Source organism: Zerene cesonia, chromosome Z (assembly GCF_012273895.1).
Source record: "Zerene cesonia ecotype Mississippi chromosome Z, Zerene_cesonia_1.1, whole genome shotgun sequence".
Taxonomy (NCBI): Eukaryota; Metazoa; Arthropoda; class Insecta; order Lepidoptera; family Pieridae; genus Zerene; species Zerene cesonia.
This window is the reverse complement of record NC_052122.1, coordinates 3,347,854-3,360,148: the sequence shown is the minus strand read 5'-3', so window position 1 is coordinate 3,360,148 and position 12,295 is coordinate 3,347,854. Positions and strand designations below refer to the sequence as shown.

The following is a 12,295-nucleotide window of genomic DNA, read 5'->3' as shown; positions in this document are numbered from 1 at the left end:
GATACAGACAGACAGTACAGACTTCAGGATTAAAAATATATGACAATTAATTTTATTCACCGTACCGTCTTCTTGGCTTCTGTAATAATACAAAATTACGATTTTTTTAATGTAGACTTCATAGATCACACAATTTAAGTGATTGCATAACATGGCCGGATAACCTACTGTTTAAATATGAATTATTCAAATATTAGTGTTGTTATGAATGGGTGTATGAAATTGGACCGTGGTATAAGACAAACACTTTTAGATTCATATAATCGAAGTCATGTTATAATAGTAAAAAACGACCGAAGTTTCGTTCCGAAGATCCAAGTGCGTTCTTTTAGAAATTCACATTATGCAAATCAATCCCATAAGGATGGCATAACGGCTCTGCCTTCGCCTCAAGAAGTAAGTGCGATGCTATAATTGTTTATATAATCATGATCACATGCTGTGCTGAAATTTTATATGCTTTTAGGAATATACATTTAAGTCTTCATATATTTATATATTATTTACAAATTTAACTACATTATGATAATTATCTGTTTGGATGTAATAACTATTCTACATAATTTAAACAACAATATGCAATTGCTACTTTGCCTACCTTTGCGAATTTTATAAAATGTAGTTCTCTGAATATTTATACTTATGATGATTTTGAACTTTTTATTATGGATTACACTTGATATTATTTAATTGTTAATATATAACATATATAACATGCATATAAGTATGTCCTATTAGAGTTGTATATTGTTTTTGAGGCATCCATTTACGGGGACTTAATAATTAGAACTAATAACAATAGCATAAAGTTCTGGTACATTGTCATATCTTGATTATAGTGCACTAAGTAATTTGGGATTTACATTTCATAGGATTTTTTTTATTATAGGAGTTATTCACAGTGATAATATGAATTCTAAACACAACCCACTGTCACGGCACTAAAAACGTATTAGACGAATTTAGAGGACTTTTGTCCGTTCAATGGTCTAGATCAGCCGACTTGGCCAACAACATAATCTGTGGCTCCTTTCCAGGGGCCTTTGCCGATGCATAAGTGCATTCTCCAGTAAAAAATAAATGATAATGGACATCTATAGATGTTGATGTATGTGATTGTTATAGTATTTTATCTGTAACAATCACAAGATGTGTTTTGAATTTTATGCTGTTATTGCCCTGCAATTTTTGCTTGCGAAATCCCATGATGTGCTTTTGATCTTTATTCTTATCTGTTATAATCAAAACTGATTGCTTGACATTACCTTATAACAGATTTCTGCATGACACAATAACTATAATGGCTGCTCATAAGATGTTCAGTAGATTGAATTGAGTTCAAATAGATATTTAAGTCAAATGCCTGAAATATAAAAAATTATCTAATTGTAACAAAATTGTAGTATGGCCTTTGCCTTATGGCCTTTACTATTTAAGACCTTATGGTACTCCATATTACTTAAGAGTGCTGTACTGGAAATATTACTTTATTTAGAGTATGTAATATTGATAAGTTATTTCTGTACATACATTTACTTGGTTCATATAATGGATATTGTTATCTACACTAATATTATAAAGAGGAAAACTTTGTTTGTTTGTTTGTTTGGTTGTAATGAATAGGCTCAAAAACTACTGGACCGATTTTAAAAATTCTTTCACCATTCGAAAGCTACATTATCTACGAGTAACATAGGCTATATTTTATTTTGGAAAAAAATAGGGTTCCATAAGATATTTTCGATTAACCGAAAAAAATCAACCAATGAAGTTACTTATTTTGCGTACACTGCCTAAACTACAAAAGATAGAACCATAAAATGTTAGAATTAATTGTAGATCTTATAAATATCTACAAAAAAGTCCGCGACACACTATACCTATCTATGTCGAGTGAGGCACAACAACCAAATTTTTATTTAAAAATCTTGAATTTTTTTTGGACTACATTTAAACGCGTTTATTTTACTCACGCTATTCATCCTTATCAAAATAAATGATTTCATCAATAAGTACAGTTTATGTTGATAATATTTGGTCATTGAATGATTAAAATTCGTTTAGTTTTGAAGTTGTGGTGAAATTAAAATATTACGATTTCTGCTGCACGGCCCGTTGCGAAGTGGGCGTCGATAAACTGCTTTCGCGTGAAAGAGCACCTTACAAACATCCATATATTCATCCATACCTAAAAACTTTCATGTTTATAATCTTAGCAGGATCTGGCTGTAGATGTACCACGGGCGAAGCCGGGGCGGACCGCTAGTATATATATATATATATATATATATATATATATATATATATATTATATATATAAATAGATGGATATGGCAATGGTTTAAAAAATTGACTATTAACCATTGTTTCATATTTTGTTGGAAATTTTGCTACATTAGCTTATTGTCTGTGTATTGTGTTTATGAAAAAAACTATGCTTTATTATAGTATATAGTGTGGAAATATTTTAAACTACATGAAGGAAAGGTATTCTTAATGATATGCAATAATAAGATAAAGAATTGAAAAGGTAAACTAAATATTTGCCACATTCTAGTGTCAAATAACTATAATACCTTAATTCATTGGGTAATTTTTAAGGGTGACATGCAACAAACTTTATATTAATAAGAGTAAAGTCATATAACAAAGAGTTCTAATATAACATTATATAAAATTCTCGTGTCACAATGTTAGTCTCTATACTCCTCCGAAACGGCTTGACCGATTCCTCTGAAATTTGGTAAGCATATTGGGTAGGTCTGAGAATCGGCTAACATCTATTTTTCACACCCCTAAATGATAAGAGTAAGGCAGAACAGCGTTTGCCGGATGCAGCTAGTAACATTATAAATTATAAATTTCCATCCTATATATTAAATGTTACTTGTTGGTTTTCTGTAAATTAAACTCATTCAGAATATTATAATAATAATGATAAACAATTAGGATTTAATGAAATGTGACTAAAATCATAAAACTGAAAAGAAAAGCTCCTGCGGATTTATGATATAAATGTATAATTTTTGGGTATGCATCAATGGATTGTCCGCCCAGCAAGTCAATTGACATATATGTTAATATATATGTAATAAAAATATAAATTATACATAAACAAGTTCTGTAAATACATATACTACATGTTTTTCTAGAAACACAGGAATTTCATCAATCATTGAAAAATTTTTACAGTGGACAATATGTAAAACTTCATTATTGTCACTTCTCTTTTTATATTATTTATTTATGTAATCAACACGCTATGTATATGCGAATCAACCATTTAATTAAGCAATGCAGCTATGAATCCTTAAAAATAGAAAGTGTGGTGAGTGAGAAACTATATGCTCGCTTATTCCTCCACAAAAATACTGTTTAAGAAGTATAATAAATTCTTTAAATTATATATTGTTACAGGTTACAATTACTTTGCGTAAAAATGAATTCAACAAGGAGTTTACATATGGTGCCATAAAGTCCTATGACTCTAACCAGTTGGCTTCCAATGATCCCATAGAAGACACAAGATGCGAGGCGCAATGTAAATTAACACCAGGTATATAAGCATAAAAACATTATTCACTGAAGGGTTGCATAAAATTGCTTCATTAACACTGCACTATCCATTTTTGGGAATGCGTTTTAATGAATTTTTATTGTGGCAAAATATAATTAATTAATACAAGATTAAGAAATGCGATATTAGTAAAGTTAGTTTTTACGCCAGTAGAAGAAAAAAAATTAATTCTAATATATATAGCTTTAAGGTTCTTATGCTTTCATTGAGTAAACTCCGTGGGTTCTATATCAATTGACTTGAGGTTTTTGTTTGATAGGCAATTGTTGTCGTTTGGTCTCATTCTATGATCTCAAGTCGTATCGCCCACCTCTATAGCGTCGGTGACTTCGGTGATATTTTGTATGAAATAATTATCCATATGTTATTTTTACAGGATTCTTAATGGGAGTGTTTGATGGCCATGGTGGCCCTGCATGTGCTCAAGTTATATCAAAGAGAATGATGAAATATATTGCTGCTAGTCTACTGCCATCCCATGTTTTAGAAAATGTGAAGAACCAAGAAGAAACAGATAATTTAATAGAAACATTTAATGATAAGGTGAGATAAATCTCGTCAAGTGATATTACAACAATGAAACGTTAAAAATTAAATGTGTAACATTATATTTGCAGGCGGATATAGTGCAGGATCTAAAGTTCATATACGATAACAGTTTCCGACATTACCTATCAGAACTGTCGGAATTTCACAAACAAGAATTAGACGTTAAATCTGCGTTAGAGAAAAGTATACTTCAAATGGATGATGATATATCAAAAGAAGTTTTAGAACCGTACGCCGCTGATGGAACGTTAAATCATAAGACCTTATCGGTTGCTTTATCCGGAGCAGTTGCGTGTATTGCGTATATAGACGGACCTCATTTGTACGTGGCCAACGTCGGCGACTGCAATGCTGTTTTAGGCACAATGACCGAAGAGAACGAATGGATTTCAAAGAAGATTACCAAAGAACATAACTCGGAAAACTTTGATGAACTCAAGAGGATATGGAGTGAGCACCCGGAGAGCGAAAGGAAAACTGTGATAAGAAGAGACAGACTTCTAGGCGAACTTGCGCCGTTGCGAAGTTTGGGGGACTTCAGATACAAATGGCCGGCAGAAATCCTATCAAAAGTTGCCGTGCCTTTGATCGGGCAAAGAGCAATACCGGCCAATTACCACACACCGCCATATCTAACTGCCAAACCCGATATTTACTATCACAGACTCACGCCAAAGGACAAGTTTTTAATAATCGCCTCAGATGGCCTTTGGGATATGATGACGCCGCTGCAATCCGTGAAATTGGTCGGGGAACACATGAAGGGCAAAGTTTTCTTCAACCCCCTGAAATTGCCGAGGAAGAATATACAACTGGGCGATATAAATGAATTGTTATTGCACAGAAAGGAAAGTCTGAAGAGCAAGCCAAAGGATAGAAATGCGGCCACGCACCTCATACGGCACGCGATCGGCGGGACAGAATATGGCGTGGATCATGCTAGACTAGCTCACTTACTCAGTCTGTCCCCCGACGTGAGTAGGATGTTTAGAGACGATATCACGGTAACGGTAATATATTTCGACTCTGAGTACTTAAGACAATGTCCGGCATAATTGTTTATTGTTGTGATGTTAAATTTGGTGCCTTTTTTATGTTTATGCTATTCGATTTATAATTTAATTCATGAATGTTCCTAGTTTCGCGTGTATTTGTGTAGTTTGCTCGAGGATGTTTAGTAAAATCGCGTATTTATTATGTTTGAATGTTCTGCGTAATTATTGATGATTTTTAATTTCCGTTATGTGAGATTACATTGATCGCTTTAATAGTTTATTTCAACTAGCTTTATTTTAATTAAAATTATTTGAAAATAAAACATTGATACAAAATAAGTGATAATTCGCATTACTTTATATTATTTAAGATATTGTTTTTAATATTGGAGATATTTTTGATTTTGTTATTTATTTCGTGAAAATTTTAATGGATAATAAAGGATTAATACGTCCAATCTGTTTCAGTTGATTGCGTAATTTAATTTATATTTGAAATATTTTATTATGTATCAATGGATTCAAGCAATCACACTACTGTATAAACACACGTACGTAATATAAATTAAAGCTGGGTTTTAATTTAGTAGTTTTAGGCTTATACAAGTGATTTGAGAGGATCTTGTAAAGTAAATTGTGATTATTGATATGGTACAAATATCGTCTTACATTTTCATAAGTCTTAGAAGGTGAAGAAAACTTTTTGAGTCTTTTGGGTGGGTCTCCACGGGGACCCAGGGCGACGAATGATGATGCCGTGGTATATGTATGCGTAACACTTTGTTCTGCTTGCCCATTGACTCATTTAATGTATAGTAGTTTATTAATCGTAGTTCATTCGCTTTCAAAATATTTACCCGAATAAAATAAAGGCTACTACATCTTTTTTTAGGTTTTAATTTTCTTTGCAAATGATTCAAGAAGATTACATCAAATTATGATTCTATAAATTTGAAATCTTTTTTGTGACTTATTTATAGGTAAAAGATAATAATCTTGTTTACATTAAATCATTATGAGAATAACAATATGTCTAATATAAATATGAGAAAATGTTAGATCATTGTCCTGATTCATCATTCATCTTGTACCTGATTTTCTAACCGGTTCTTCTAGACTCCAATATTCTAAATCTGTGTAATTATAATAATGCAATTCTTAGCGCTTATAGTTATCAATATTCTCATATTTATGTCTCATCTGTTCTTAAAAAGAATCACCCAGTACAGGGTTTATCTGCGTTATTATGATGTTAAGTAATCATTCAAAAATGCAAATGTAGAAGCATTTAGCGTTTCTGCACTGTGAATAATGCACAAAAATGTAAAAAAGTGGTGGCATAAAACGATACCATTTTTGTACATTTATATTTGCCAGAAGTTAGCGATAGTTGTATACCTTAAATTTATAAAGCTAAAACAATAATCTATTAGAATTTATTGTAAGAAAGCTGTAAGGTTGTAAGTTATGATTGTCAAAGGGGTAGATAACGAGAACAGGCCGACGATGGATCCATAACTGATTTTCTTCCGTACCGATATATGTCGTATTTATTTATTTTCGGCGATTTTATAGTAGGAGACGACTGACTGGGATGAGCTACTGAATTAAGACAAAATTATGTTGTCAGCAAAGTGTAGCCAATCACGCTGTTACAATGTTATCCGTAGTTACGTAGGCGGATTTGAGATCAACATGAAAATTGGTTTTTATTTACATTTTCTTTCCGTCAAAATGTACTTTCGTTTCGTTAATCTAATAAAGTATGTATTAATAATAGCGATCTTGATAAAATGTATAAACATAATTAAATGTCAATTCTTTAATACAAACCGATAATATTTGTATATCTTATAAGTAGATCTAATTGTAGGACATTCCCATATGTTACAATGTCTATTTAAATACCTAAATATTAACACTATATACTAGTATGTGCGCAGTAAAACATACAGTCAACTTGATTTGTAGAAAAGCTGAAAAGTCTAGAAAATGTCACGGTTGTCAAAACGTATAGTCATTTATGGTCGTTCAGACCTTTTTAAGGCGACATGACGATTTACAATCTCTCACAGCAGAAGTATGTACCATTTTTGCGATGTAATTGCATATAACTTTAGACACTTATTTTATAATATTAGATACAAACTTGCACGCGAAAGCCCCTATAGTGTCCCGAGTTGCTAACAACATGTAACTCAGGCTTGTTCCCCCACTTGCCCCTCACGATTGACCTGTCTATCTTCGTTAAATGACTAGAATATTAGACTGTGATACGACTGGTGTCAATCAATAATGATAATATTTACTACCTACTGGTGTATAAGGTTATGATCCCATAATGTAATATTGGGCAAAAATGTCTCGCTCAAATATAGGACTGTATAATTAATATAGCATATAATCGGAGAAGATCTATGTGTACAAGTGTGTTATTTGAGTAGCTCCAAGATATTTCTGGTACGTGAAATTTATGTAAATATCAATTTTCTCGATTTATATCAACATTAATGTCAACTTTGGTGTCTATATACATTTTTATCTACGTCCATAACTTATATTAGTCTTGTATATTTAGAACGAATAGCGCATCTTGAAAACTATCAATTATCACTAGACTGCGATCCGAATTTCTATTCGCAATCTTCAGATATTGTTGAGGGCATATTTTGCCCAACAACATCACGTTTGGATTGTTTAGAGATCCCAGTAGTTTATAATATCGATACTATATACGTGTGTAATTTCTATATGTACTTTCTACCTGAGGGTATGCTATGATGGTTCTAAAGCAGGACTAATTCCAGCGTGTGAAAGTAATGGCCCTAGACGACCTATATAGCTCTGGTTTTTCTCACACTGGAATTGCACCTGCTCTAAGACGTCATAGTTACTAACCTGGACGTACGAAAATTACTATAATAACAATTTTTCTAGAACATTTTTATCGTACAATGTATATGTGTGGCCTTTTTTCGGGTCTGATTGTTTAAGAACTGATGATTGTACTACATCGTATTTTATACTAGCGGTACGCCCCGGCTTCGCCCGTGGTTTATGTAACACTCGGGCATCAATTTTTGAATCTGTCCAGGAGTTCCTGATATTAGCGCGTTCAAACAAACAAATCAACCCTTCAGCTTTATATAATAAGTATTGATAAGCAGTTCTGCATAAAACTTATTTCCATTTAAATATTCATAATAAATAATGTGATATAGGAATGGTATATATTTACTTGTATTAAAACGGAAAGTTTTAAAATATTACATTACAATGCGATATTGTTACTGAAAGGCTTAAAACCAAATGGATGTTTGAAAGTTACTTTGTTAAAAAAAAATTAGTTCTGTTTTTATTATACATAACAATAACAATATATTTTTTATAAATTCTGTAATTGATGTGTAATTCCGTATCTTTTTCACAAAATCAGGTATCAGGTTTTGCTTTGTGTAGGATACAGTAGATGTGCAAATAAATATATTTTTACCCTCTTATTTAATTTTGTCTTTGTAGCACTGGATATTTATGATGTTCTACAATAGTACTGTAACTTGTGATGTTTCTAAAGCTACGGAAAGGTTATTGCCAGAATGGCAATACGAGAAGCAGGTAATTGCCCGACTCGTGTGGGCGAGCGAGCGAGATGTAATGTTTTTTACGCGTGAGAGTGAAAGAGATAAACCCGGCTGTTGGCGTTAAGAAACATTTAATAATGTATATCCAGTGTAAGCTTTTGGTACTCTATTAATTGTGACCGTTAAAATTAAACGACTACACAAGAATTATTGTAAGCTGAATCATCATGAAATTCGGTTTATATTTATTTCTTACTGCCTTTACAGTTTGTTCAAATAATTATTGATTTTTGTCACGTATAGTCGCAACAAAATAGACGACATATATCTATGTTTTAATCCCATTTGTAAATTAATAAATGATTTTACCTACCTCAATTGTTGTATAATTCATAATATCCCAAAATACTTAACAACTTCCGTATCTAATTTATTTGTGGAACTATTAATAACTAGCTACTACAGGCGGCTTTGCCCGCGTAAGTAATTTCTTTAACGGAAATCAGATCTTTTACGGCGGTGAAATGTAACTACAAGAAACAAAATTCATGCCATTTAAACGCTCTGTTTCGAGGTAAATGAAAGACAAAGATACTAACTACCATTTATAATTTATTATAAGCACTATTTTTTGCTATACACATTCTTAGTTTAATTACATAAATATTTCCAAATTTATCTAAATTGTGGGAATTTCTTCGATCATACGAGGAAAACAACGACATCAGAGCTGTGTCCTTGCGTTATTTTATGCTTATAAAAACATAAGGAAAGGATGGGGTAAATAAAACACCAATACCATATCAACTTGTTTATTAATAATAATTTATATTAAAAGTGAATATTATATTAAATAGTAAGTAAAGTAGGCGAATAATTAACACTATATACACACAGAGTTACTAAGTATTCAAAATTTCCTAAAGAATAACTAATAGCAGCGAACTGAATTATTACAATTTATTTTAACTCTAACCTTAAATTAAATTTCCTTACAAAATACACATCGTTAAAATAAATGCGCAGTGAGTAAAAAGACCAAGCTAGAACAATAATACATACCTTAATAAAGGTATTTGAACGAAATATTTGTGAAATGTCCAATATAAATAAAAATAGTCGGCGTAGAAAGGAAATAAATTTTGACACAATTATGAAGCATTAAACATGAGTCAAAGTTACGTTTTAAAGTTTAATTTTGGTACATTTCAGATTAGAACTTATGGCCTGTAAAAACCGTTAATCCATGCTTTTGCTTCGGAATCAAATTGTTGTGATTCTGAGAGATTGCTATTTAAATGTTTCGGAGAAAATAAGATTTCCTTTTATGTCTAATTAGTTTGAAAATAAGCGATACAGTTGATCCTTCTACTCACTCCGAAATAAAACCCCAACTGTATTCCAGACTTCGCATAGAGATAGTATCTTTGGGTTTATAATCTCCTACGAGGAAAGACCTTAGTAAGAACATTAACGTGCAAGTAAGGTAGACAGGAATAGGGTAGATCTTGATAGATTAGCACTCTTAAGTTACGCTTAAACTATTTTTCTTAGCTATCATTAGTGAAGATCATATCAAATATGATTAATCATAACATAGTACATAATAATAATTAATCATATTAATATTAAATATTCAACGTTATTTGTATAACGCTGTGTAATTTAAGATGTTATCCCAAGTTCGCTATAGATAGATAAGAAATATCTTAATAAACGCATAAAGTACGGTTAATAATAATTTAAAATATTCAGTTCGCTGCTCATACTAACGTGAAACTGGGTAATTTGGTAACAGAAAATATCGTAAGACTTCTAAAAGACGAAACACCGATAACATTAAAGACTATTGTTTAATCTATTTGTGAGAAAGCTTGGTAATAATATTCTTGAAAGGCAGAATATGTAAAAATCTTGTGTCTACTTGAAACATTAAATCACATTGATCTATTTTTATCTAAGAACGACACTTTACAACGAAGACAGTGTAAAGCAAAATGGTACGGTAAATGCGGTTAAAACAAATCGCGTGTGGGTTGAACCAGAGTTTCTCCGAACAAGATAGCTTCCACAGTTCCAACGTTAAACCTACATCAATGCACAGCCCGCAACGACACCTATACTAGTTCGTTTGAGGATCTTAAAGTCTACTCCGTCGAATGACTCAAAATTGACTAGCCGCTCCATCTGCTATATTCTATCGCGTAAATATTAAAATTAATAGTAACGGATATCCAACAATTACAATATGATAAAGCTGCTCCCTAAAAAAATAAAATTTACAGCTAAAATATCTTTGACCGATGTTGACAGTTAACACATTACATGTGCAATTTAAGCTAAGGGTCTGATTGTAAATAATTTGATGTTGTAGAAATAGGAAATGTATTTATAAATTTAATTTAAAGGTTAGCAAAAATAATTTATGTGTAGCTTTTTTTTAAGAATGAAAGCAATCGCAGTTCTGCAACTGGATGGTTGGAGATTTTTTTAGGTTCATTAGTATTACCCAATCTACGTTGTTATTCTAATTACCTACATAACTATAACATTTCGGGCGATTGGAATCCTTCGAATTTTTTAATGTTTATTGTTGTCTCCGACAAAACCGAGTGCTTTTAAGGCTTCTCATTCCACAACCAGTACTGTTTATGACATACCATCAGAGTTTTGCTCTGACGGTTATCAAATGATTGCTTTAAAAGTCTATCCAAGTGATTTTAATTTCAGTTATTCCTTATTAATTACAATTTTCGTAAGTTTAACATGTCTCTGATGTCCTTATTAAAAATTTCTTAATTTTTTTTTTCATAATTTTATCGATCTTGCCTATGTTATACTGAATGGAGCCGACAATATTGACGATACCACAATAAATATAAACATATTATCTGTACTAGTAATAATCACTTTAAGTTAAGTAGGTTAAGTAGGTGCAATCATTGTTTTTAACAAAAACTGAACTGCCTTTAAAATGCTATCACACCGAGGCGCCAGTTTTGAAATGAAAAAATTATCATCAAAAGATTGCCTACTCTTTAGCTCTCTAGGTAACAAATTAAAAAACAGCTATAGGTGTAGGTATTAATAATCTCCTTCTTTTTCGAATTTGGTATATTCGAAATGAAAATTAACTATAAATCATACTAGCTGTGAGAGAATGTTGTATAGCTCAATGCATGCCACGCCGGTAAAAGTTAGGCTGCCTATTTAACTAGGCTATCTGCAGATGTTTCAATCGATTTTTAAAATGTAGACTTTGGAACGTCATAATATATTGGTACATAGTTTAATTTATTAATGTAAAGTCGTCTCCAGCCAGTAAAGAAAGGCATTATGATCTTTAAAAAGTATCAACTATGGGGCTGTAAAAACCCAAACGTACTTATGCCAAAAAACGTTATATTGTCACAAAGTACGAATACTAATATAACGATACATGGGGCGTAACTCTTAAAAACCTAATAATCTAACCAACAACAACAGCAACTTCAACAAAATAGTGATATTAAATATATACGTTAATATTATTAAGTACCTGCTCCTCGTAGTTAGGTACGTAGCCCCTTATATTACTGTGTGAGATTACTTCA

At 31.7% G+C, this 12,295-nt stretch overlaps 1 protein-coding gene across 1 annotated transcript; it reads left to right on the top strand.

Moving 5' to 3' along the window:
• The first annotated feature begins 2 nt into the window (after nucleotides 1–2).
• On the top strand, nucleotides 3–9,080 carry LOC119835666 (pyruvate dehydrogenase [acetyl-transferring]-phosphatase 1, mitochondrial). The gene is made up of 4 exons (XM_038360632.1): nucleotides 3–396; nucleotides 3,418–3,556; nucleotides 3,954–4,120; nucleotides 4,195–9,080. The coding sequence occupies exons 1-4, from the start codon at nucleotides 178–180 to the stop codon at nucleotides 5,179–5,181; spliced, it is 1,512 nt and encodes a 503-aa protein (XP_038216560.1). The 5' UTR covers nucleotides 3–177; the 3' UTR covers nucleotides 5,182–9,080.
• Nucleotides 9,081–12,295: the final 3,215 nt, after the last annotated feature.